At 32.8% G+C, this 27986-nt stretch overlaps 1 protein-coding gene across 1 annotated transcript; it reads right to left on the bottom strand.

Moving 5' to 3' along the window:
* Nucleotides 1–114: 114 nt before the first annotated feature.
* LOC125074657 lies at nucleotides 115–26688 on the bottom strand. Its single transcript, XM_047686036.1, has 6 exons — nucleotides 26667–26688; nucleotides 26410–26468; nucleotides 4096–4188; nucleotides 2758–2846; nucleotides 1989–2116; nucleotides 115–1228 (listed from the first exon to the last, which is right to left on the bottom strand). The coding sequence occupies exons 3-6, from the start codon at nucleotides 4123–4125 to the stop codon at nucleotides 1089–1091; spliced, it is 387 nt and encodes a 128-aa protein (XP_047541992.1). The 5' UTR covers nucleotides 4126–4188; nucleotides 26410–26468; nucleotides 26667–26688; the 3' UTR covers nucleotides 115–1088.
* Between the last annotated feature and the right edge of the window lie 1298 nt (nucleotides 26689–27986).

Below are 27986 nucleotides of genomic sequence, written 5' to 3'. Positions count from 1 at the left end.
TTTATAAGTAACATCTAGCATTGATCGACTAACATTTAACTTTTTTTTTTTAAATTAAAATAATTGTTTTCGTTTTCAATTTACACAAGCATATTTTTTATTCTTTATAATATTATCAATAAATTATAATATAATTTTTTGTCTTAGCCCATGATAAATTAAGGTTTCGTTTAATAAAAGAGCTGAGATGGCAGAGTGGATTAAAGGCGTTGCCTTTATTTATAAAATTGCAAGTTAAGGCACGCATCAATACATTTAAATTTTTTATTTTACGTGAAAACTAAGTGATGCTTGCTTAGCATAATTCATTTCTTGTTTTTCGATTTAGGAAATTATTGTGAAGGATTGCATTTTGCAAAAATATATTCTGATAAAAGTTTATCCAGCAATTCGTATTGGAATCCAGCAATTCCTTTATAGGGAAGGAGGCCAGCTGTGAAACAAATTCGGGCTGTTACATGACATCAATTTATAATATTCATTTAAGATAAATCATTCACTAATATTAATGGATTTATAATAAATAATAATGCCTTAAATAAATACCGCTTTATGAACATGTACCACATAACCTACATTGTACAGTTGACTGTATTTTAAATAATAACTAGGTAACTAAGATATAACAAAAACTAAAAATTATGAATGTAAAGTCTATATAGTATCTTTTCGAAAGTCAATACTCAGTTTAATAAGACGCGAAAGTATTCTGTCAATTAAGTCGGAGGAGGAGAAATGATATTTATTTCGCTAATTCAACTGTTCGTTATCTGTTCTTCACTGCTCATGAATTGCTTTTTTAACTAACTAAAGTGTAACATTAAGACTATGGATGTAAACGTCTTTATGGTGACTTTTTGAAAGTCACTACTAACAATAATAGAAGCGAAAATATTCTGTCAGTTAAGATGGAGGGGGAGATAATTTTTTTTTACATATTTTTCGCGAATTCATATTAAATATTTATATATAGATATATATAATTTAAATAAATCCTAAAATAAATAGGTAAGTGGTAAAATGTTCATGGCATATTCTTAAAATTAGGAAGAAAAAAAAGACATTATTTTTATTAGGCACTAAAGTAATTAGGAGGTGGCCATCTTGGCAGCGGCTGCCGCGGCGACGGCGGCTGCCTTCTTCTTGACAGCGAGCGCTGTTCGCTGTTTCGCGGCAATTTTCGCCTTTTGACTCTTCGATAATTTTCGTTTTTTCTCATTCGCGACGGCTATTTATTGACCAAAAATAATAATGTTTAAAATTATATGAAAATATATTTGTACAGATGTTAAGTAATAATGTTATATTGATGATAATGTGTTAAAATTGAGATCGAAATCAAAATATACTTTGTTCAAGTACTTGAGACTTTACAAGACTTTATAGAACTATGAGTATACTAAATTTAAAACTACCGGTGCGGAATGTAGATTCTACCGAGAAGAAACGGTAAGAAACTCAGTATTTATACTTCTTCGACATTTGTAATAACTTATTTGTTAGTTAAATACAATTGTATTTAATATACTAGCTATGCCCACGACTTCGTGTGCGCTAGAATTTAATAAAAAAGGTTATATTTGTAGCCTAAGTTAGTCCTTATTACAACAACTATCTGCCAGCGAAAGTCCCGTCAAAATCGGTCGAGCCGTTACAGAGATTAACCGGAACAAACCGACAGACAGACAAATATTTAACAATAATATTATTTTGGTATATGTACCGCGTACCAAACGGACACTCCAATTTTATTATACGTATAAATAGATATAGATATCCTGCCTGTAATTCAACAAGTTATTAAAAAAATGAATTACCTTGCAATTGAGATCGAAATAATTAAAAAATAAAACTAAGGGCATCCAATATAATATAATATTTTACAAATAATGAGTGTAAGGTTGGATCTTGCATTAAATTAACCTAATTATTATAGATATACCTTTTTAAAGATTTAAAATGTGTCCGGGAAGGAAGACATATCTTACCGGCGGCCAGTACTTGTCTGTTGGAGGCGGTGCGTGCGAGTTCCCCGAACGTGTTCGCGAGTGCGGCGCCGAAGCGCGCGCAGTCCGTGCGGGACACGGAGTGCACACGCAGCGCTAGTGTTGCTAGCCTGAACAATTAATACAATTTAAAATTAATAAAAAATAAATGCAGTCTTGTAAGTCTCTTCTCTGACGTTAAAATTACGTTATTTCTTATGACCATTGTTTCTGAGCATAAAAGTAAGGCAACTAAATATAGGTTCTCCCCCCTCCTTCTCAGCTCAGCTCATTTCTGTTTTTTAATATTTATACAATTTTTATACGTATAAATATTAAAAATAGCATATACAATGAATAGTTTACTTAATAGGTTACTCAATTCGTGATAACCACGTTAGCACGAAAGAGCTGCCCCATATTTTACCGGCTCTATATAAACTTACTATGTGGTCCTCAAAAGTAAATACAAACCTACAACGTAACTATATACAAATAAAAATTTAAAATACTTCTGTCGTGACCGCGTAGTTTGGTGTTATAATTATTAATATTTAATAATAATAAGTAATATTTAAAAGTGCTGTTAGTTTTATAACCTGGCAAAGTTCAATATATAATTAACTAGTTTTGTATTTATTCGATCGTTACACTGGCTCACTCACCCACTAATCAATAAAACAGTGATTTAATTTATTATCATTGACTAACAGTACAAATACCCTCTCCCCAAGTTGTAGCTAACAGTTTTTTGATAAAAAGGTGATGTTACCTGCCAGCAAGGTCCTGCTGATCAGCATCGAGGTCACATGTTGGGGTGGTGCTGTTCTTCTTGCTGCCCACCATCTGCGACCAACGCGACTGTTACAACACAAACAATTTTAAATATCACAGAATATAAATATAGTTTTTTTTTAATATTCAAAAGCTGTCGGACTGGTCATCTGATGGTAAGTGGTATCCACCACCCATAGAGATTGGTGATATATGAAATAATAGCCATTTCTGACATCTACCACCAAACTTGGGAACTAAGATGTTATCTCCCTTGTGACTTTAGTTACACTGGCTAACTCCTCCATCCAACCGGAACACGACAATACTGAGGAGTGGGTGGTACCTACCCAGACATGGTTGCACGAAGCCCTACCACCAAGTAAATATAGTCAATATTTAATACAATTTATTGCATATAAGTAAAAGTGACTGAACGAAACGAAATTGTATGAATCAATGAACCAATCTTGAGAACGGGAATCAAGCGAAATTACTTATCATTTTCCTTGACTTACATTTGTAGGGGGGATAAACAGCTTACAGTTAAAAATATTGTATGTATTACTACATTATTGTTTCGAGTGTTGCCATTGACAAAAAATTAAATAAAAGCAATCTCTTTGAAAAAATCACGAAGCGACTAATTTTAAATTTTGTACTGTATATTCTATTTATAAAATACTAGTTGGCGCTCGCGGCTTTACTCGCGTATTAGGGACTGACTGGTGTTAGACATAAAAACGTAACCTACGTCCGATGCATTTTTTTCATACTAATATTATAAATGCGAAAGTAACTCCGTCTGTTGGTCTTTCACGGCTGAAACACTGATCCGAACTTGATATAAGTACGTATGAAGCAAGCTCCAACTTCAAAGAAGGCTTTGTAACTCTTTATGCCTAACACACGAACGATAAGTTACAATTGGTATTGTATAAAACAATAGTATATTTAAAATACGAGCGAAGGCGCGGGTGACAACTAGTTGACGATACTCTATTCCAACCATAACAGGAAAAAAAGCCAAATAAACAACATTTGACAGCAAATTGACGCGATATCATTGGTCGAGAGTTTGATTGATCTATGATATTCGCTATGGATTTGCGAAAAAGTGGTGTCGGAATTTTGGAAGTAAAATTAAAGTGGAAATAAGTATTTAAGTATATAAGTGTTGTATTATAAATAAAGATATATTAATCATAAACTATTAGTAGTGCACAAAATAGCTGAGTTATTAGCAAACCGCATGAAATACGTAAATCTAAGGTTTGTTTACTTTTTTTCCTATTTCTATTGGCGTAAGCTATATATAAATAAAGGTAAGTTCTACCTTGTATGGCTGAGGACATATTCCGAACATGTACTTCTCGATGACTTGCTTCAGCTCGTCAGCAAATAGCAACGCCGCACCATCGCTGTGAATCTGTAAATACAATTTTTGAACGTGATGTCAGTAGATCTGTACATAAATATTTAATTGTCTATGGGTTTATGTTAGTACCTATAAAGGTCAAAATTTATTTTATTTGACTATTGAATCATCATTTTACAGAACATTATTCAACATAGATCTACCACTGGTTCGGAATGTTAATTCTACCGAGAAGAACCGGCAAGAAACTCAGTAATTACTCTATTTCAACATCTAAAAATACAGTCATGTTAGTTAAATACAATTATATATGTATGTCATGTCTCCTGCCTGGAAGTCAACAAGCGTTAACTCCACGCTTTTTTATTAACAATATAATCTTGTATCGAATAATATGCCTTATTTATTAAGGCTTTAACAAATGGGTACTTTGAATTTAGGAAACGGCAAAGTTAAAAATATCTTCGGAACTTTATTATTTGTCATCCAATTCTGTTTTAGTCCAGGTCGCAGAGTGTGCAAAAAACTGCTGTGCGTTTGTATTGATGGCGCTACGCGGATAATGTTTAAGTCTTGAACTATTGGTCTGGTATCTTACAAATCTTCAGTTGTTCTGAAAATCGTTAGGTACATTGAAAATCACTAGAAAACAGCACGTGGGCGCCTATCGTGCTTAAACGTGATGATATCTTCACGCCCGGTTTAATAAATCAGATATCTGTACAATTGATTCCTTGGTGTAGTCTTTAAAAAACCGAAGATCTCGAGTTCTTGCGTTCAAACAATGGTTATTGTGTTTTCTATCGAGAAATAACTAACTGTTGCCCTAACTGTTTCCGGTCGTGACTCTTATCGGGTCGCCCGCCCCATGAAATAATGAGGGTAGAATTAGTTTGTGCAATGTATACATTTCTTATTTATCTTTGCATAATAATATAATTGCCCATTATAAGTCCATTATTAGGAATAAACCTTCCGCAATAAACCGACAATTAAAGCACCGACTTATGATGAACCATTATGTATTCCCCATGGAAGGATCAAATTTGGACTACCCTGAAGGTGCCTTCTTGCGGTAAGTCGGTTTAAGAGAGCTTAAGCCGTGATTTAGACGTGTAGGTTTCTACACGACGGTAAACGGTAGACATTATATTAATTTCTTTATATATAATATAGACGGGCGGGAAAATGTCACCATTGATAACACCAGCCGTAGATATTGCCGTTAAAATATTCACTATTTCTTACATCACCACCGAACTTGGGAACTAAGATGTTATCTCCCTCGTGACTGAAGTTACACTGGCTTACTCACCCTTCAAACCGGTACACGACAATACTAAATGTTGTTGTTTTGAGCTACAAGATCTGAGGAGTGGGTGGTACCTACCCAGACGGGCTTGCACAAAGCCCTCACACAAATAAAACTCCACGTAACAACGGTATGTTCACAAATATAATGTAATCGAAAATTCAAAGTAAAAACATAACTATAAATTTTGTATACGTAATTAATGTACATATATATATTTCAACTTATAAACACTAGATGGCGTTATGTCAAATTGTAGATAATTCTAAATCGCGATGGCAAGATTCGCTAATTGTTTGCATATAGCATTTAGGATTTTATTTTTAATAAACATGAGTATTCGCAACGTTGACCTTAAGCCTCCAGATCGCCGGAGGCTCGATCGCTCTGTGGCGTGAATCCCACCCGGTTCAGACATCACGGATAATAATCCACCCAGTGACCCGTCTGTAGTTGCAGACGGCGTTGCCACCACTGTAGGGGGCCATCGCCCCGACCAGTTACCCCGGGGCCCATGCAGGCCTGCGTGGATATCTCAATTTTAATAAACATGGTTACCAGTGGCTCCGAATAGTTTTATTAGTAAAACGTTAGTGTTGTGGAGCATCCTTAGGATCGACTGAGCTAGTTGTTCAAATTTAAATAAACGAGTAATACTCTTAATCTTAAATTAATTAATAAATCTTAAACAAAAATAAATATATTAAATTAAGTTAAAGTCTCTTCGTGAGGGTAAATTCAGATATTATTCCAACAAGCTCCAAGTTCATCTGAAACTAACCTTACAATGTTTTCCCGTACGTATTACTAACGATTGATTACATGAATAACCATTTGTGCTTGTCAGTTGAAACGACTCGGTTCTATGTATTTGTAACGTTATATAATAATCTTGTTATGTGCATATAAACGTATTTTGATTAATTTAAAATTTCCAAACATTTCAAATTTATAATAATACCGAAAACAAATAATTATAAATTGTCATAAAAAAAGGTTGAGCCTATTCCAATCGAAGTAGGAGTAAAGATAAACAAACCTTAGATTTACGTATTTCATGAGATTTGCTATATAGTACACTACTGAGAGTTTATGATGAATATATCTCTATTTATAATACAACACTATTACACTTAACTACTTATTTCCACTTTAATTTTACTTCCAAAATTCCGATAACAGTTTCGTCGACGTTCAAAACGCCACTTTTTCGTAATTCCATAGTGAATATCATAGATTAATCGAGCTCTCGACCAATGATAACGCGTCAATTTCATTGGAAAAATATACGTGTACTTATATAGTAAAATATTAATAATAAAATATTAATAATAAAATATTAATAATAAGTATGATAAATGTATGTTTTTTTATAACGCGCCGAATGCAAAACAAACATAACCTCAAAAAAACTTAAACTAAACAATTGTTACATTTGAACGCATCCAATATTAATTGAATTCGTGTCCAAAATAAACACAACTATGACGGTATGGACTGCCAGCATTAAATATAATGCGAGAACATCACGGCCGTATATTTTATCAATTCAGAAATAATCTAAACAGCTTTCAAGTTTTCGTGGCACTTGTGGAATTATTATATACATTGTATTGGCTGACCGCCAGGTGTGTTCGGTCTGTGGGATGAGTAAAATCATTTACGATACCAACCATTTTACGATAGATCCAATAACTGTACCCTAGAACAAAATATTTACATAGTGTTACGAGACTAGCCCTAGCCTCCAACACGGTGCTACGTCATAGGATATCATAATTAATAATATCATTAATAATGTCACATTATTATTATTATTACATATTATTACAATTATTATTGTAATTAATGGATAAATAATTTGTACAACTTTAGTTGGTATTATTTTATAACATTTAAAACTGGCATGTAACACTATTTCTTATTTTAAAAGTGATTGAGCTGTCATAAGGAAAACAATTGGATGATTGGGATATTGTAAAAATATAGAGAGAGATTGAAACATCACGGTACAACATAATTTTATTTTTCCATCCCGAACTACCTGAAATTACACTAGCCTCTGTACTTGGTTAGGAAATTGCGTGGCATTTTGTCGATGGAGCTCGAATTTAAACTCCAATTGCGTATTCTTTGGGTACGGTGTTCCTTTGCTTATATTCAAAAGTTATTTTGAACTTAGCTTATTAAAAAATATAATGCTCATGTCGAAAAAACATTGATAAACAAGTTATATTACATGGTAATATAGCATGGATTTAGTACTTTTGAATTTATAGGCAGGGTATATAAATTTTTTTTTTTCTTAACTGACGTATACATAAATGACAAAACCATAAGAGAACTTGGCTTTATTTAACTTTAAGAATCGTAAATAATAAAGTATGACAATACATTTGACAAGATAATCGAACACTATAATTTCTTCATAAATTATACGTCACTGACATACTTTGTAAATTGGTGGTAAAGAGTAACTACTGAGTTACTTGCCGGTTCTTCTTGAAATAATCTACTCTGTGAATCGGTAGCTTTACATTAATTCCACACTGTAACATGACAATTCAAGAGTGCTTTTATGAGCCTATTCGAATAATTCGTTTAAATCGTCGACCAAGATTTACTAAAAAGCTATTTACCGTAAAATAGTTTCAATAATCAGTTTATTTTAAAGGGTCAAGGTTATGCGCAAACTCGCCTTAGTCATATTACAAAAATATGATGAAACATTTCCGTGTGTATTTTTTTATCGATAGAGAAAACGAATTACGACTTGATAGTTGAAAAAATTTATGAGCTTAATTTCATGCCGTGAAGTCATTGTGCAAAAAAATCAGAATCTTTTAGGAAAATATCTCAATAAAGGTTTACCGTAAGCAGAAACTCGAAACATACATCAAAATGACGAGAATCTCACTGCAGTTTAGTAAGATAAGTATCATTCGTTTACAATTTGACGACCTCCGTGGACGAGTAGTGTGTACACCGGTTTTCATGGGTACGCCATTCCTAGGTCTCGGGTTCGATTCCCGGCCGAGTCGATGTAGAAAAAGTTTGTAAGTTTTCTATGTTGTCTGGGGTCTGGGTGTTTGTGATACCGTCGTTACTTCTGATTATCCATAACACAAGTGCTTTAGCTACTTACATTGGGATCAGAGTAATGTATGTGATGTTGTCCAATATTTATTATTATTTATTATTATTATTATTCGTTTACAATCAAAAGCCACAGAAACGATTTAAATATTCGTTTCAAGCTGGTCCGGTCCTAGTGGTATGTGAGCCAGAGGGCGCCCTACAGAAAGATACTGGAATAAACTGGATGAAGAAAGCACAGGTAAGGAAAACCTGGAAACTGTTGGAGGAACCTTATACCCGCTAGGGACCTTAACAGAAGAAATGTATGTCTTATGTATTTTTTTTACTTTTCTATGTATGTTAAGGAAATAAATAAAAAGGGCTCTATTATTATTATCTTATTTCAATTTTTCCCAATTGCAATTGAAACACTAACCTTGGAGTAGTACTGCAAACACCTTCATTAAAAGTATAACGCCTCGCCTTATTGCCTGCACTTGGACGGTTCGTTTTTTGCGCAGAGTATCGGAATTGAGTTTCAACGGAGAAATGCAGCTCTATTGCGACCGATCATATGTAATAGTTAAGGGTTAATACTTCTTATATAAAATCCTATATCATTTATATATATCACCGTAGAAGTATAAATATCGTTAGATTGTAATCTATCTCGCGAGATTGTAAACTGGCGAAATGTTGCGAACGGTGATTTAAGACAAAATAAATCGTCAAAAATTTCTATAGTTTAATTAACTTCGGTAGGTTATAATCTACTGAAAAGTAAAGCGTTAAATTGTAAGCAGTGTGTTACAGTTCACAATCACAAATCTCGCGAGATAGATTATAATCTAACGGCATTTACAATTTTAAGGTGACAGATAGGTACCTATACAAAAAAAATCTTATTATCCTTGGTCACGGCATCACGCGTGAACGACTGGAACAATTTCGCTACTTTAAATTTTTGTTACTTCTGTTAATGTCACGAGATGGTTCTTGTAAAAGATTTAGATTAGGAAATTTAAGTAAAGTTAACAATGATATCAATTATTCTTATATAAACTTATGCAACGGTTGATGTAAACGTTTGATTTAACTGTCTGTTGGTGTAGTTGATATAATAAGCTAAGCAAGAGAATAAGAATAAGAATAATTATTTAGGACAAAACAGTACAGAGCAGACAATAAAAAAATAAAAAAATAGAGTAACATTACAACATTATAAAACTATATACAACTAAAGGAACAAAAACAATTGAACAGGAAAAAAAACAAAAAAAAAATAATAAAAATTATTATTTAAATTTTGTTTTTGTTAAAGCAAGAATTGTTTAAAACATGCATCGGTTTGAATTTTAGTAATAAAATTATTAATTTATCGTTTCTTGGTGTACATTTCAAGTACGGCTAGCATTTGCAATTTCAATAAATAAATCAGCAGCAGGGCAGCAGCAGGGCAGTCGGTAAGTGTTCGTGGCATCAATCCTGGAAATCCGTGTTTTTCGCAGTCGTTTGTCGCCGTGTTACACCAACAAAATTATTCATATACGCGTCAAAAAATTAAACCGAGAATGTTTTGTATCTTAAAGCATAATAATAATAAACAATACTTATTTGAAATTCAATTTGAATATTCATAGCAAAGGATAAGGTCTGTTTGGTCAGCTAGATCTTATATATTAACTAGCGACCCGCCCCGGCTTCGCACGGGACCAATGTGGGTAATCCCTAAGAGATAGACATATACCATCGCGGACTTTTTTGAAGACCGTTTTAAGGTGTACAATACTGAAGTACATTATTTTGATCTATCTCGTAGGGTTCAGCCAGCGTTTACAATGTAAGCGCAAAAAATGTATAAATTTACGACATCACATTAGAAACTTATAAAATTATCAGTGTTACTTAACTATATTGTCTATGTATTATATACAAAAACCTTCCTCTCGAATCACTCCATCTATTAAAAAAAAACCGCATCAAAATCCGTTGCGTTGTTTTAAAGATTTAAGCATACTAAGGGACATAGGGACAGAAAAAGCGACTTTGTTTTATACTATGTAAAGAAGATAGCGTATTTTTGACGTAATTTTGAAGAGCTCCAGCCGTAGACGTGCAGAAAAACAAAGAGGGTTCTTGATTGCAATTTACTAAATTGTTACGATTTAAGAAAAAAATAATTTTAGAGAGCGGAAAACTTACTGGGCTGTTTGAGAGCGGTCCTACGGCTGTATACGAAAAAAAATGAGTAACGTAAACAAAACTAAAGTAATTTGTTATCGATAAACTCCAATTCTAATAAACTAATATATTAATACTATTTGACATTTAAAATGTCATTTCTATGAAAGGTTTCATCGTTTTGGCGCCAAATGTAGATGAGGGACTTGCAGAAATTCCCAAAAAAAAACGTTTGAATAAACACGAAGTTTCGCGGGCAAAACACGTAAGTTTTATTTTGTTTTATGGAGACTGGTAGAGCAAATACCTGTTGGTTAATACTCGATGCGATACACACATACAGAATTACACGTTAATATTTAGCCGCCGCCAAACATGGGTTGTAAAATGTTATGTTCCTTGTAAATCAATCCTCCAGTAAACTGGAACGCATTACCCAGCCGTACAAATTATAGCTGTTAGTAGACTTGGTAAGTTGGTCTTGACAAAGTGCATTCAACTATAGACATGTCAAGATAGTCGCCCTCGATTTAATCGAAAAATAAAGAATTTTATTAGTGCTCAATTCTAATCATATGGTTAGTCTTATTAATTAATTATTATTTATTATATAATAGTTTAAAAAATGTATTATATTTTTTATTTTTAATTATTAGCTTATGTTTAATTGATATTTTCAATAATTACATTGTGTAATATGATAATGCACGGTGAGACTACCTGTACGTAGTAGGTACTTTTGCCTTGATAATTTTGATATGTAATTTTTTATTATTTATTTTGGATGTGACTGTATCTTCTGTTGGTTGTCCTAATGAAAATAAAATAAACAATTGTCAAAGATTTTATTACAAATGTAGAAATTATTTTGAACTTAGTTTCAGCTATTTCACAACAATATTCGACAACGTATAAACTGTTCCAATCGAAGTAGGAATAAAGATAAACAAAGCTTATATTCAGAGCCGTCTCAAGCTATGCTGGGGCCCTTGTGCACTTGGGGCCCTTTCTTTAGATATATACTACCATGTACAAATACGGCCTTAAGTATAGTCTCAAATAAACGGCGCGGTAATTTTCGTATATTCGTAGGAATCTGATTGGTTGTAGAATTTTATGGCTATTTTATAGCCTTTTTTGATAAATATGTTACGTTATTTCTTACAAATATAACACTTTAGGCAATATGCAGCAGTCAAAGTGAGAACAAACGTGTGAAAGAAATTGTTGGTTCTACGGGGCCCTCTCAGGGCGGGGCCACGTGCCCCATGGCATGGTAAAGACGGTAACAACCTCCAAATATAATGTCAGTCATACCACCTCTTAGTCTTAGTATTTATCATATTAATTTGTCATTTGTTTTTTTTTCGGGTAAGTTCCTAAGTTCCTATGATGGTTTCTTCTTGTCAAATACAGTATAATATGATTTTTTTTTTCTTTTTTCTTAAAAAAAAGTGTTGTTTATTTTTTGTTTTCTTATACTTTAATTTCATTTATTTTAATTTTCGTGTGCGCGTGTATTGTGTTATTGTTCACTCAATAGTCAGGGGCCATCTGAAAATCAGTGTTGTGCATTAGCACAGCGTATACTGAGATGAACCCCTTGCTACTTACACTGTTTTATTATATTTAATTGTTTTTCTTGATTTTAATTATTTTCCTGTGTACTATCGTTGTAATGTATTTGTATGAGTAGCAAAAATAAATGGTTTAAATGGTAATGCTTATATTTAGATCAACTTTTCGATTTTCTAATAGCTCTACTAAGTATATTGGACTATACAGAGTTCTTGATATATATATCTTCTTGATTAATATATCTTTATGTAAAATACACTAATATTTCGCCTAAATTGTTATATGTACTTTGATTTTACTTTAAAAGTTTCGATAACGTTAGCGATAGAGCTTTGAACGTCGCCATTTATCGCAAAAGTTGAAAATAATAATTAAATTATTCAAAAATCCATAAATAAAAATGGATTTTTAAACGTTTGTCACGTGATACAAACCGCTTATTAACCTCGTTTGCCTACTGTATGTAGATTATATGTGCCACAGATTAAAATACAGGCAAGTGACGTCACCGACCCCATTGCAGCGCCATATTGCCAAAGTAGCGTTTTCGCGCGCTATTTAAATATGGATTTTTTATTTTGATATTTTTCAGCAAATATATACTAAAATTAAAAAAATAAAATAAAACTTTTACTGGGTTCCTTAACCTCTACTAAATGATATAAACTGCATTTTAAAAACCAGTCAAAAAGCCCATTGTTGTTTTTGATTGAAAAAGATTAACCACTGAGTTTCTTGCCGGTTTTTCTCGATAAAATCAATATTCCGAACCGGTGGTGGCTTAATATTAAAATTAACCTTGTGAAATCACGTTCACGTTCATGTCGAAAAAAGTTCCTATATGAGAACACTGAATAAAAAACACTTTGATTTGGACGCTAAGAATTTATTGACAGAAAACCTTTTTTTTAATTTAACCGACTCAGGACTTAAATATTGGTTTTAGAGGGCAGTCAATAGACCGACTAAATCGTCTGGATAAATATATTAACCAATAAATCATATGTAACTTCCATACAAATATCAAAATTAAACGCTGCTGTATTAGAGGTCCCCTGCAAACATTTCGGTTTCATGATACTTTATTAAAACAAGACAGACTTAAATATAATCTCTTAACCTATTTCCCGCCTTCTTTCATTGTACAAAAAGTTTATTATGTCTTAAAATTTTAACGCAGGTGTTAAAGCGAACACGTATTTTACATTTGAAACATGACTAATCGTAATAATTGACGCCATTTTGACGCGCGAAACGAGTGGGCGGGAAAGATAAATAATGATTATATATAGCGTTGCTTTTAAATTTACCGTTACAAATAAATTATGACAACACTTGAAGATGTCTATGTATCTTTATTAATTTCTATATATTTTGTCGGAGTTTCGGACAATTTAAATCATTATCAATGACAAATTCTATTGTGGAATATATATTCTTTTTTATGGCAATTGTAGTTTTGGATTTTTTTTTTATTTATGTAGGCGAACGTGCATGTGGGTCACCTGATGATAAATGGACCACGGCTTATAAACATTGGCACTGTGGTAAATATGGGCCACCAATGTCTGATGTTGTATCCCTTGTATCTGTAGTTACACGGGCTCACTCAGTCTTGAAACCGGAACACTAATAAGGTTTGGAGATTATATTTTAGTATATTATATTTGAATAAAGAACCATGAAACCGATACATGTGCAGGGGGCTCAAAATCCAATGGCGTTTAACGATTATACGTATTTTATAGACATCTTCAATAATTTACGAAACTTCACCCCTAAGGGGGTAAAATAGGAATTGGACGTTGTGTTATACAGATTTCGCGCAGGTAAAGCCGTAGGTTCAGCTAGTTATTTATTTCTAATTCAATTAATTAAGATCGTCATAAAATAATTTCTATCTACGACGATTCTTTCATAATTTCAACATTTTACTAAATCGAACATTTTTTTTCTTACTCTCTCCTATTATAAACGTATCATTCTATTCCTTTCTTTAAACTAAGACTTTTCATGACGATTTGCCCGTATGCAACGCCAGCGGTAACAAGCGAGTATTATATCAAAACGAGTGCTTTTAGCCAAGAAGGTATGACTATTTATGTGTTAAATGATTGATTTGTGGGTCTCGTGTGTCCATTTCCCTTAATATACGGTATTATTTACAGTAAATGGACCAGTTTCCTGTGACGTAATTAGATGCGCAGACTTGTCATCCTTGATCAGTCGAATGTACTTCAACGAGCAGTGTGATTTATGACTCTGCTCAAAACTAGCACTCTTTTGGCAAATTTAAATCAAACCAAAAAAAAATTGTATTCAAGTATACTTTACAACTTTGAGCCGAGATGGCCCAGTGGTTAGAACGCGTGCATCTTAACCGATGATTTCGGGTTCAAACCCAGGCACGCATCTCTGAATTTGCATATGCTTAATTATAAAATACATCTCGTGTTCGACGGTGAAGGAAAACATCGTGAGGAAACCTGCATGTGTCTAATTTCAACGAAATTCTGACACATGTGTATCCACCAACACGGATTGGAGCAGCGTGGTGGAATATGCTCCAAACCTTCTCCTCAAAGGGAGAGGAGGCCTTTATCCCAGCAGTGGGACATTTACGGGCTGCTAATGTAATGTATGTATGTAAACTTTGCAATGGAGCTTTTTTGAATTGTCGATATTAAAATACTACCACCGTTTCGGTAAGCAGCCTCCAGCGAGAAGAAACGGCAAGAAACTCGCTTAGTTGCTCTTTTCAAATAAACAAATTTACAATACTGTCCTGTGATAGAACCCGAGCTTAAATCCGGGCGTTTTTTTCTAAAAAGTATTCTTTCAATGAATAATAAGATATATTTATTAATTTAGTCTTAATGAACTTTTTAAATTGACTATTTAAGTATTAATTTGGCTATAGTAAATCTGGAGAATTGTAATCCTCCCTGTGAGCCATCGTGTCAATGCGTCGCAGGGACTGGACGTGGTTAACTACCATATCATTCTTCTGCGAGACTGTGGTCATGATCAAGGAGACGGTGGTAACCCCTCGGGTCGTTTTAACTCTCGGCCAACACATAAGGTGACCTTATGGATACTGTTTCAGGTGGCCCAGAGATCCACTGAGCTACGAGTGGGACTCGTACCGTTTTAACTGACTAACAAAGTGAGCTAACATACATCGATTGAGGAATTACGCTATTTACGTTAGCGCTTTAAGGAATTACTTTTTCTTTTATGTTATCGGTAGGCGAACGAGCAAATGGGCCTGATGGTAAGTGGTCACCACCGCCCATAGACAATGGCGCTGTAAGAAATATTAACCATTCCTTACATCACCAATGCGCCAAGCAGCACAAATAAGTGTTAGTAATATTTTTATTGTAAATTCCAATCTAAATTGCAACGTTCATTCGAATACGCATGAATAAAACTCTCGTTCCCAAGACAAAGACAGTTAATTAAACTTACATAAGATATCCACGCAGGCCCGCATGGCCACCTAAAGTGGTGGCAACACCGTCTGCAACTACCGTCTAATGGTAAGTGGTCACCGCCACCCATAGACAATGGCACTGTCAAAAATTTTAACCATTCCTTACATCGCCAGTGCGCCACAAACTTTGGGTACTTAGATGTTATATCCCTTGTGCCAGTTACACTGACTCACTCACCCTTCAAACCAATAATAAAAAAATAATGAAAGATACCAGACATAACATTTAAGATGGCCGGATTTGCGTGACGGCGTCTGAAATGTTTAATACTTCTCGTAGAATGTGGTCACGTTGAGGTCCCTGGACTTAAATATTTCTGAACATATTGAAACTTTTTCGAAACGTAATCTTCGACGTTTTCCGTTTTACTATTCATCCAATACAAGGATCCAATCAAAGTGTGATATCAATAAATTAAAATATACTTTATTCAAGTAGTCTTTTACAAGCACTTTTGAATCGTCATTTAACAAACTATTTAAAGTAAAGCTACCACCGGTTCGGAATGTAGATTCGACCGAGAAGAATCGGCAAGAGACTCAGTAGTTACTTTTTCAACATCAAAAAATACAATTATATATTGTAATTTCAGTAGTTCGGGATGGCAAAATAAATTTACGTTTTACAATGATGGTTCTTTTTCTTATGACAGCTCAATCATTAAAAAAAAAAACAAGTAGATATGTATTTGTATAAGTGTCAGTCTTAAATAGTGTGCCAATTAACAAAGTATTAATTAAAGCTTAACAAATTATTAAACAATTAATTATAACAATAATTGTACAAGTACATAATAATTTAAAATAAACAGCTTCGATTATAATCGTTGTATATAATAATGTGATATAATTAATTTTGACATTATGACGTAACACCGTATTGGAGGCTTCCTGCCTGGAAATCAACAAGCAGTCATCACTTACGATAGAGTTGAGGTTAATTTTTACGAGGTATAGTCGGATCTTTAATATGATTACCCTTATAATAACGCATGTTAAAAACATGGCTACGACCAACGCGTATATAATTTAGTATTTACACTTAGAACCTTAGATTTATTTAAGTTAACTCGATTATAAATTTCGTTTCAATGTTATTTAATTTCGTGAAATGATTTTTACATCTAACGACTGTGGCACATATAATCCACATACAGACAAACGAGGTTAAGAAGCAAGTGACGTCATCATAAACTTGACCAATCAGGAGCGTTTTGTGTCACGTGACAAACGTTTAAAAAAATTCAATTTTATTTATGGATTTTTGAATAAATTAATTATTATTTTCAACTTTCGTTGATAAATAATCATTTTTAAGCTCATAATATATACTGATTACAATAAGTAACACTTTATTTGATTACTTTAATTGATTAGTATTTGAATTTTATATATATAGCGATGTATTTACAATGAATACTAATTATTGTTGAACTTGAGCAGAGTGGTTACTGTTTATAACAATACAACAATACTTTCGCTGCCCTGGACCACCTTCCGTTTCACGTAGAATGGTTTAGGTCGCTCGATCGACAGCCTTTGTTACTATCAATTAAAAAAAAAAAACAGACAATGTAAGTATTATTTCGTTCTTAATAAAATTATTTTAACATATATTCCTAGACCCGAAAAACATATTTAATGTAAACCTTGAAATTCATATTATAAAATTTTATGTTACAATATATTTGGCGCACGTGTCGGTCATATTTTATACTCTTGAAATTGTATTTTTGTCACACGTCGAAAGATATACGCTCTATACGCGTATACGCGTTAGTACGCGTGACCGTGTCTTTGGGTCACTGTTTTTTTTTTTTTGAACCCAATAAAAGTTGTTTTTTTTTTAAATTCTAATACATATTTGCTGAAAAATATCAAATTAAAAACTCCATATTTAAATAGCGCGCGAAATAGCTACTTTGTCAATATGGCGCTGCAATGGGGTCGGTGCCGTCACTTGCCTGTATTGTAATCTGTGGCACATATAATCCACATACAGACAAACGAGGTTAAGAAGCAAGTGACATCATCATAAACCCGACCAATCAGGAGCGTTTTGTGTCACGTGACAAACGATTAAAAAAATGCATTTTTATTTATGGATTTTTGAATAGATTAATGATTATTTTCAACTTTCGTTGATAAATAAGCATTTTTAAACTCATAATATATACTGATTACAATAATTAACACTTTATTTTTCAAGTAGCCTATTGTTCTCATCGACTTTTTGCCAATATCATATCCGATTCTCGCTCATCGTTTGTCTTTCAAACAACGTACTCCTACATCTATTAAAATTAAATCTACACTTTAAAAAAATCATAAGAATTATTAAAATTAAGTCCTTAAATATAGACAAATATGAATTCAAAATAGTTACGATTTTTTTAAAGTGTGACACAAAACGCTCCTGATTGGTCGGGTTTATGATGATGTCACTTGTCAAAGTACCGTTTTCGCGCGCTATTAAATATGGAGTTTTAATTTGATATTTTTCAGCAAACTCTAGTACATGAATTAAAAAAAACAACGTTTACTGGGTTTCTTAACATCTCCTAAATAATTTAAAATGGACTTTAAAAAACAGTCAAATAGCCTATTATAATACTAGGTATTACTGTTTGGTGATAGAATATCTGATACATAGAAGCACATTTGAAGAATCATTTTTGAATAAACCATCGTCTTGAAATACGGAATCTATAGCAATACGAGTAAGCCGACATTAAACTCACGAGTAACGCTTACCAAACAATGAATTAACTTATATTGTTTGTATATAATGCTGGATGAAGAACAACTTAAGTACAGTCCATTCTAATCACAAGACCACAAAGCCAAATAAACAACAATGAACATCGAATATCATTGGTCGAGAGCTTGATTAATCTATGATATTCGCTATGGATTCGCGAAAAAATGCCGTTTTGAACGTCATAATAAGAAATATAAGTAGTTAAAAGTGCAATAGTTTTGTATTATAAATAAATTTGTATTATTCAAGAACTGTTATTAGAGCACAATACAGCTTAACGCCATTTTTTTCTCAAATCCATAGTGAATATCATGGATTAATTAAGCTCTCGACCGATGATATCGCGTCAATTTGCTGTCAAATGTTGTTTATTTGGCTTTTCTCGTCTTATAGTTGGAATAGATATATGAATTTATTTCATAGAAAGCCAACGTGATACACAAAAAACTAAAAAATAAGTTTGTTTATAGTTGCGTACCTTCTATTACGGGACTAACTCAACCTGCGTAACATTATGTTTAAATCTTATTATTAACAATTTGTAATTACAATAAAAAATAAATGTAAAATTAAAACTACCGAAATATTATATATTTTTATTGTATATCTTAAATTAAAATTCAATGGACAGTCAAATGAGCTACCTGATGGTGAGTTGTCGCCACCACCCTGGTGACATTGACCTGGCTCTGTAAGACATTGACCATTTTACATCATCAATGCGCCGCCAACCTTGGAAACTATGATGTCCATTGTGCTTGGAGTTACACTGGCTCACGCACTTTTCAAACCGGAACATAACAACTAGTTTCCCAGAAGGACTCGCACAAAACCCTCCCACAAAGAAAAGATATATCGTCATTCAAAGCCATAAAATTTAAAAATACAAATATGACAAAACAGACGTATAAATATAAACTCAAAAATCTACATGCAATGGAGGGAATTAAAAAAAAAAAAACACACCATGTTGCCAGATACGTAAAAATAATTCCCGCTAGTTTATGATCTAGATTTTATTTAATAACTTGGCAGACAGCGATACGTTTTTACAAAAACAATCATTTTAAAAGTTACAAGAGTTTTTCACGTAACATTTTATAAAGTCATAAATAATTTGTTATCTAAATACTCTTTTGTTGAGTATGCTGTTAGATTTTTGTTTACATTCCGTTTTAAAAAAAAAAACATTTAGGATTTAGGCTGTGATGCGTAATGACATTTTTATTGTGCTCGAACATAGATAAAACATACAATCCGAAAAACGTTTTCGAGGCACGAGTGTTAACATCAGCAAAAAAAGTATTTAATATAAAATTTTATATTCTTAAAAACGAATTTGTAAATAACGAACTCATAGAATTACTTTCGTAGTTTTTTTTATTTTATTTATAGAACTTTAGAAGTACAAAAATTAGTTTTTATTCGTTTTACAACTTGTTCCCGGTTTTTTTTTTCAGAATAATACGTTCTAGTTACTCCCTTTTTGACAGTTTTTGACAGTTGACAGTTACGTATATATATATATATATATATATATATATATATATACACGTTTTTTTTCTTCTAAATCAAGTGTTTCTGTGGGTTTATCAATGAATACATAAATACCTAATGATTTTGAATCGTTACTATGAGATAACAGGCTTTTTTTTCGTTTAAAAATAATTATTAACGAAGGTATACCTTAACCAACAACAAGTAAGATAACTACGTTGTTTTTTTAAAAGTTTGAAACGTTTTAAAATTGAGTAATCATAATTGAAAATACAATCTACAATTTTAGTATGAGTTACAATTTTCTTTTTTAATTTCAAATTTCATAATTAAATCAGATCGTTGCCTTACAGAACTATTTAATTAAAAAAAAACACACACACAATCGCTTACTATTTAAAAGAGTGTTTACATAATCACGATATTGATGGATGTTCTCATGTCAAAGATGAAAGCCACGTGTGATCTATTAAAAGTTAAATGAATTGATGTCTTAACACGTTGTATATTACTAGGAAATTTTGCGTTTGGTGTTCATCACAGTCATAGAAAATGACGTTCATTGTAACGTAAATGTTAACATTAAACGAATAATAATATTTTTTAATCCCGAAACCCACGCCTTATGATATTGCCTCCTTCGTCTTCCAATTTGTAACTAGAAGCCTTTTTTTGTTTTTGCTGAAAAAAAAGAATTTACGCGTTTCTCCTACATTAAGGGGGGAGGGGTGTTAATGTGCAACTAAACAGTACCAACTGCGCCGGAATAGCCACTAAAAAACCAGCGGTACCCACTCCGTCTTTTGTGTGAGGTGTCTCATGGGATCGCTCGTCCATGTAATCGTGTTGACCCGACGCTTGGCCTACCTAAACAGGTTTCCACTCTCAGAGAGGTTCCTCAGTACAGTGAAACAGATATAGTACGACACAATTTAAATGTAATATCGAAAAATAAAAACCATAAACGTGAATTTGTCGAATGTATTTCGTTATATGACATTAGACATTAATTACGTTTGCGTAAAGATCATTTTCGCATAAGTAATAAATAAAGATTGATGATTTTAAAGTCACTTAATTCGAATGTGATTCGTTTTACGACTTATGCCTTGTCGTACTATATGATTACGAAGAGAAGGTGCCCAAGGCACCATCAGGAAATCATGCTGTGAGGTATACGCGCATAAAACGCAAATTATAAGATTATTATATTAATGAATGGTTTATTTAAAATGTGTTACATTTAAATATTTAATTTGAATTTTAATCATTTAATAATATTTAATCTAATTTCTTACAGAACAACATATAAAAATAAAACATTGAAATAATATCGTTTTCCGTCTCGCATTTTTACATTTGGACCGAAAATTATTGTTCTAATATTGGCAAATAACCAGCGTTTAAGCGTTTTTATAAATTATAAGAAAAAAATAGATTTTAATTGATCCTTTTATTTAAATAAATTTTTGAAGTTGCAATTATGGCTCATTTTGAAAAAAGCTAAAAAACGTGATAACTCAAAAATGGTTCACTTTTGCATCATGCACATGGGGGTTAAAATTATCGCAAATAGACACCCTATCACCTCCTCACGGGAATACGTCGAATTATTAATAACACTATTTATATTTAACTATAAAATAGTGAATATTAAGTTTAAAAGTGAACTGCGCGAGCATTTGACATGGGACATTTATATGGAAATCATTACAATTAAATTCACTTTGTATTTAAATTTTCCGGCGGGCTGGTTCAATTTTTACAAGGAGGATCGGAATTGCGATTCAACGGCTGCTAGCATTCTTGCCACCATTTCACGCGGTCATGATTTGTAGAGTAAGTATTATTAATTTTTGTACTTGACGGCGCATTATGCGCCATCTTGTTTATTCATACTGGTTGGTAAAGAGTGTAAATGGGAGTTGAACGGCGCTCTAGTGAAGCGTCGCGTCGTTGGTAGCGCCATCTTGGATCAACATTCTACAGCTACGAGCTACATTCAAGATTTCCCGCACACCACGTTTGCGACGAATCGCTAATTTCCAAGATTATCTTTATTCTTTTGTAATAGAACCAGTGAATTATGCGTGTTTTTGTAAATGATTTATTAACGAATCGATATTGATGACTATTGTGAATATATCTGTGTAATTGATTTGTTTAATTAAAAAATAACTAAATTTGTGGATCGTTCATATAAAATCGTTTGAATATACGCCAACCAATCTCGAATAATCCTGATATTGCCAGTAAAATGTCTATATATATAAATATATTGTAAATAATGTATATTTACAAATAAACCTATCCAAATACTTTGATATCGTTCAGAAGATCACCAACTAAACAAACTAACGGCCGAATACTGACACGTCACTTAAATATTTAACTCCAACTATTTAAGACGCCGTTAAATTAAAATTTCGCATACACAAACGTCAATTTTGTGCATCACTCAAATTTGAGAGTGACTCAAATTAAGCAAGTACTAAAACGCCATTTAACGAATGACAAACGACAAATTGCCCACTCAAATTATTTGAGACGCCGTTGAATTTGAGAGCGGTCGCTAGCTAACTTAAATCCTTTTTAAGTGTTTTATAAGTGTTAAAATTGTCTTTGTGTTCACTTTCTTCACTTTCGGACGACGTAACGACATCCAGTATCAGTCGTAAGAATGAAAGAAAAACTGTACGAAAAATATCGAGGCAGGTGGGTCAGGCAGGCTCTCTGAGTGATTAAATTCATGAATCACTGTTAATTGTGCGTTTTTCAGTAACAAAACTGTAGTTATACAGCAACGCGATTTTGGCTGTATCGTGTCATACAGTCGTACACACTACACGAATGACGGAGAAGACGCTAAGAGACTGATCATTTAAAGAACCAAGTCAGTTAAACAAGTGAACTATGACACGTGGACTGTGATAGGTCAAGCCGGTCCTGCGTCTGAACTCTTTCAGGTCGTGTTGGATAGCCGTGCCGGATTATGAGGGTAAGGTGAAGTGCGTCTGTGTTTGGCTGTCATTAATAAATATTTTTTATAGCACTCAGGAATATTGTATACCAGTGAAGACATTTTCAGAATTGGATTATAGTTGCGGAGACTACAACATACAAACAAACAAAGTTTAACTATTTATAATATTATACCCAGTACAAGATAGCTTGATCTTTTTGACAGATGTAATTTTTTCTGATCGACATAACTTTGTAATGACGAACATATTATTTTCTAAATTCAATGATTTAAAAAATTGTAAAAATATTTAAAAAATACATATAATGCAAAAGTTCCTAAAGATTCAAGCGTTATTATTAATTATAAATAAATTTTAAGACTTTTTCTATTATATATAATTGCTTTAAAGTAAAATTTAAATAGAAACACTGAAAGTAATAGACGCTTGTACAATGTTACTTCGGTCGGACGGTAGGGACGCGAATAACAGGCAGTAACTGCTACAAATATCGATTACAAAAATCCTAAAGATCATTGTTAAGTTATTGTTACGAACGGGGGTCCTTTTGGTTGGGGTCTCTTTAGCTGGTATAAATCTTTTTAGTTAACTAAGTTAAAAAAAAAATTAATTCTAATTTGAATTACGCATTCCATCGTACCGTCGACTGTTATATATGTTATATTTTCTGTTTCCCATCACTAGCCCGTCTGTCAAAAAGATCAAGCTAACTGGTACAGGGTATAGTATAAAAGCGTAAGAATTGTTTTTTTTTTTTTTAATTTTAATTAATATAGCAAATATAAAAAGGTCTTGGCCTTTTGTTTTTTTATAACTTGTACTTTAATTTCTTTTCGTTTTTAATGTTTCATATACATTCTTAAAATGACGTATTTCTACGTCCGTTTGTATTTATGTGATATACATACCTATATGTGTTTTTGTATCTTCAAATGTATTATTTATCTCTTTAACGATAACCGTATATCTTCCTTCTATCTTTAATAATAAACAATGTCTGCGAGATTTTATGAGTAAAGATTTACCATGTTTTTTATTTTTATTTGATGGAGCTCGATATTCCGAAATGTCAACGAATGTCTTGTCAAGATAGTCTCGTGTACAAGACAAATAAATATCCCGTTTCAAATACTTATAGTAATAAAAATAAATATGGTAATTAAAAAAAAATATATATTCATTATTTATTTATATTTGTACATATTTAAGCACATAATGTGATTAATTCAAATTGAATAATTATTTAAATAAGAATTTATAAACATTACCGCACCAACTATGTACACTCGGAGTAAGAAAAGGTTCGTCACCTTAAGGTCTATTTTCGTGTGCTCAGTATGAGCGATAATCTGCTTTACCGATTGATCATGACATATTGCGTCGCAATGTACACAATTTTGAACCTAGTTATCATACTGTGTTAGTTTAATTTTATGTGCGGTTTTCTGTTTAATGCTTTAGTTTCAAAACGTGCTAAGAGTTTACGGCTTGATAAAGGAATGAATTGGATAACTGACGAAGGTTTTCTTACTCTGACTGTACAAATAACATTTTTATTTTATTACTGTCACGATACATCGTCACGGTGCGCAAGCGATCCTTGAGCAATCCACCGAAGAAACGGAGCGGTACCGTTGGGGTTTTTAGTGGGTATTCCTGTGAGCTGGCGTTCTTAGCTCCGGCGAGACAAAGACGACCCCTTCACGCGGGAGAAACGGGTAAGAGTATTTTTCCAGCGAGAAAAAAATAAAACAGCGTGGAATACAATCCTCTGGGCAAAAAATTAACCAGTCCCGTCACCGGTGAAGGTATAACGAGGTCTTATAGTTTTAATGAAGGTTATTGCACTATTACTCCAATTGGCTAATTAAAGATAAAAATATATATTATGTGTTTGCAGATAACGGTGTCATTTGTGAGATATTTTAAGATGTTAAAGAAAGTATTTAAAAAGAAAACTGGAGCACGCGATCAATAAATTGTAGTCGCTTTGAGTAATCTCGAACTAGATCGGTCTGAACGGAGACAGAACTATTGTGGGAGCCAAGAGGGGTTTTGGGATTTACTATAACGCGGCTGGTGTTCAAGGACACAACTGAAAGGTCTTATGTCAGCCCTGATCCAATAAAGGCTCTAATTACTATCCAAATAAATATACCGTTTCAATTACTAACACAAAATTAATTATTTTAACTCCAAATATATTGTATATGTACTTTATGATAATATACTATATTATAAATATATTTCTTATGTAATAATTAGACGGACTGGCAAATGGGCCACCTGATGGTAAGTGGTCACCACCGCCCATAGACATTGGCGCTGTAAGAAATATTAACCATTCCTTACATCGCCAATGCGCCACCAGCCTTTAGAACTTAGATGTTATGTCCCTTGTGCCTGTAGTGTAGTTGTAGTACTCTTCGGAATTGGGATGATTTTGAAGTTATACTACTAGGACGTTCTTATGATTGAGGAAGACGTGAAAACTACATGATGAAGTTACTCGCTAAGCCGTCAATGATTGATAAAATTATATATGGAGCTTGAACCCCAAGGAAAGATAGGATACTTTTCATGCCTGACGACAGACCGCTTAATCGCGAGCGACAACGGCAGTCCTCCAAGACAATGATACTTAGACATATTTTTATTTGTATTCATAGCAAAACTCTGATTGTCCCTTTCTAACATAATTGATTTTGCATACGAAAGAAAAAGACGCGGCATTGTTCACCCCCTAAACATCTTATTAATAATTCATGCAAAAGTTTGTATGGAGGTTTGTTATACAGTCACGCCAGAACGGCTGAACTTATCCGAATGAATTTTGGCACAGAGATAGATAGTATATAACAGTCTCGAATAGCACGTAGGTTAATTTTTACCTCCCCGTTCCCCAGACACACTCACGGTTGAAATTGCGCGGCAATTTGTAATTTATACGTAAAGTACGATATATGGAATATTTAAGTTGTACTTAAGATATTTTGTTAGATATATGGGAACAATTTGTTAGTTAACTTCAATAAAATGGTAAAACTAATGCCGGTTAAAATAAGACATAAGTAAAACTAATAATTATGCTATTCTGTATGTTAATTTAGACAGATTAACCTTAAAAAAATGGCTTAAGCCGCAGGAAATGTGTCAATCCCGTTATATTTAATTCTTTTGTTTTTTACTTTTAATTTAATTTATATATATATGAAATATTTTTAGCAGAACGATATTGCGTAGACCTAATAGAATTCTTAATATTTATAATATTGTACGTATACTCTAAAAAAACAATTTTTATTTCATACCTATATATTAACAACAATAACTATAAAAATAAATATAAAATTATAATAAAACATAAATAATATTAAAAAAATACCAATTTATTCGTAGATTTCACTTCGGCACTGACGTTACTTTTTTCATCCGACTTTGCTTCTATTTTGGCACACACAAAAAAGAAGAACATCACTAATAGTTTACAACGCATTTTTGCAGACATATTTTTTATATATTACCAAAATAATATTTTACGATAAAATTAATTGTTAATTTGCTGTCAATCACTCAACAGATAAAATAAAATCGAATGTCCAATGTGTCAAAAAAATAGCGGGAAAGCGTCGCCTGTCAAACCGGCAAGGCGTTCTCCAGAGCACTGGAGTTCTGCGGGTAGACAGCGGGACGGATTATTTTAAGACTTTATCGAAGACGTTTTATTGACTTGAGTGAGATACCGTCGTGATTTAAAGATTATGACACCCGTTATAAACTTTCATTTATAGAATCCGTAGAATTTGTCTGGGTGTGATTTCGTCTACAAATTACAACTATTTTAAAATTTTAAAAAAATGTATTTTTAATCGCAGTGTTCGATATTATTGCAATTATATACTCGCGTTCGTAATTAATAAGATCGTCTTCGCGGCAGCTTACCATTTTTATAGAAAATTATGTTATGTCTATTTCCATACAATGTTAGTCTGAAATAAATAATTCAAATTAATATTTAAATTCGTTTGCTAAATAAACATTACATTAATAATAAAATTAAATTAATCATACTAAAAAAAATACATTTAATAAAGTAAATTGCTTTTTCGATTGAATCTACATTCTTGTAATGGCGATTCAAAATTGATTAAAATACATTTTTAATAATAATTTTATTTATCGTAGTTGTTCCTTATTCCGGAATAGTCCATCATTACCGGAGTTTAATTTCAGCATTCGAAAATGTAAATTAATTTAATGTCGTTCTTATTTTTCAATGTTAGATACACAGGCACATTACGATCGAGGGGAAATCAATGACGTGGATCACGGCTCAGCATGCGTTGCCAGAACTTTTTTATTTTTTTCTTGAATGATGTAGTGCTTTTGGCCCTACTGGCCTTTACAGCGGACGTTGGGGCGAGTGCAAGACTCAGCCTTAAACACTGGAATTGAACCCTGATTGATTCTAATTGACGTCTCCGTGACGCCACTAGCCTGGGTCCTGGTTCCGTCGTCGGAAACGCTATGAGTGTGAGTTGTATAGTGTATTTTTCCCTACTATTGGCGCGTTTGCGATAGTCAAGCTATTATAATAAAACAACTCACATTATCTTAACTTCCATTATATTAAAACCATTCGATACATATATTACTTATAACTTTAACAACAAAGTCAGCAAATATCCGACCTTCCTAGTTTGTCCTCCATCTTTCTCTCCAGTTAAAAATCCCGCGCTTCTCCGTGCCAGGCAGTGCCAGCTCGCCTCACCGCGCCACGAGACCGAAGAGGCGGGAGTGCAACAACACGGTGTCGATAATTGAATCAATAATCATACTTCATACATGTTATTTCAATTTAAAAAAAAAACTTATTTAAAAGTCAAAGCAGTACTAAATATTATTATTTCAATTAAAATTATATAAGTATATTTAAAAAATTATGACACTATCGCCTTCGTC

Source organism: Vanessa atalanta, chromosome 28 (assembly GCF_905147765.1).
Source record: "Vanessa atalanta chromosome 28, ilVanAtal1.2, whole genome shotgun sequence".
Taxonomy (NCBI): domain Eukaryota; kingdom Metazoa; phylum Arthropoda; class Insecta; order Lepidoptera; family Nymphalidae; genus Vanessa; species Vanessa atalanta.
This window is presented reverse-complemented; position numbering and strand designations above follow the sequence as displayed.

What these genes read in the sequence shown, in the direction of transcription:
- LOC125074657 (XM_047686036.1), bottom strand. Translation starts at nt 4,125, where the DNA reads ATGTTCGGAATATGTCCTCAGCCATACAAG. An exon ending in TATGTCCTCAGCCATACAAG is followed by an intron (nt 2,847 to 4,095) that starts GTAGAACTTACC and finishes GTGTTGTAACAG; the next exon opens with TCGCGTTGGTCGCAGATGGT. An exon ending in CAGACAAGTACTGGCCGCCG is followed by an intron (nt 1,229 to 1,988) that starts GTAAGATATGTC and finishes GTCAATAAATAG; the next exon opens with CCGTCGCGAATGAGAAAAAA.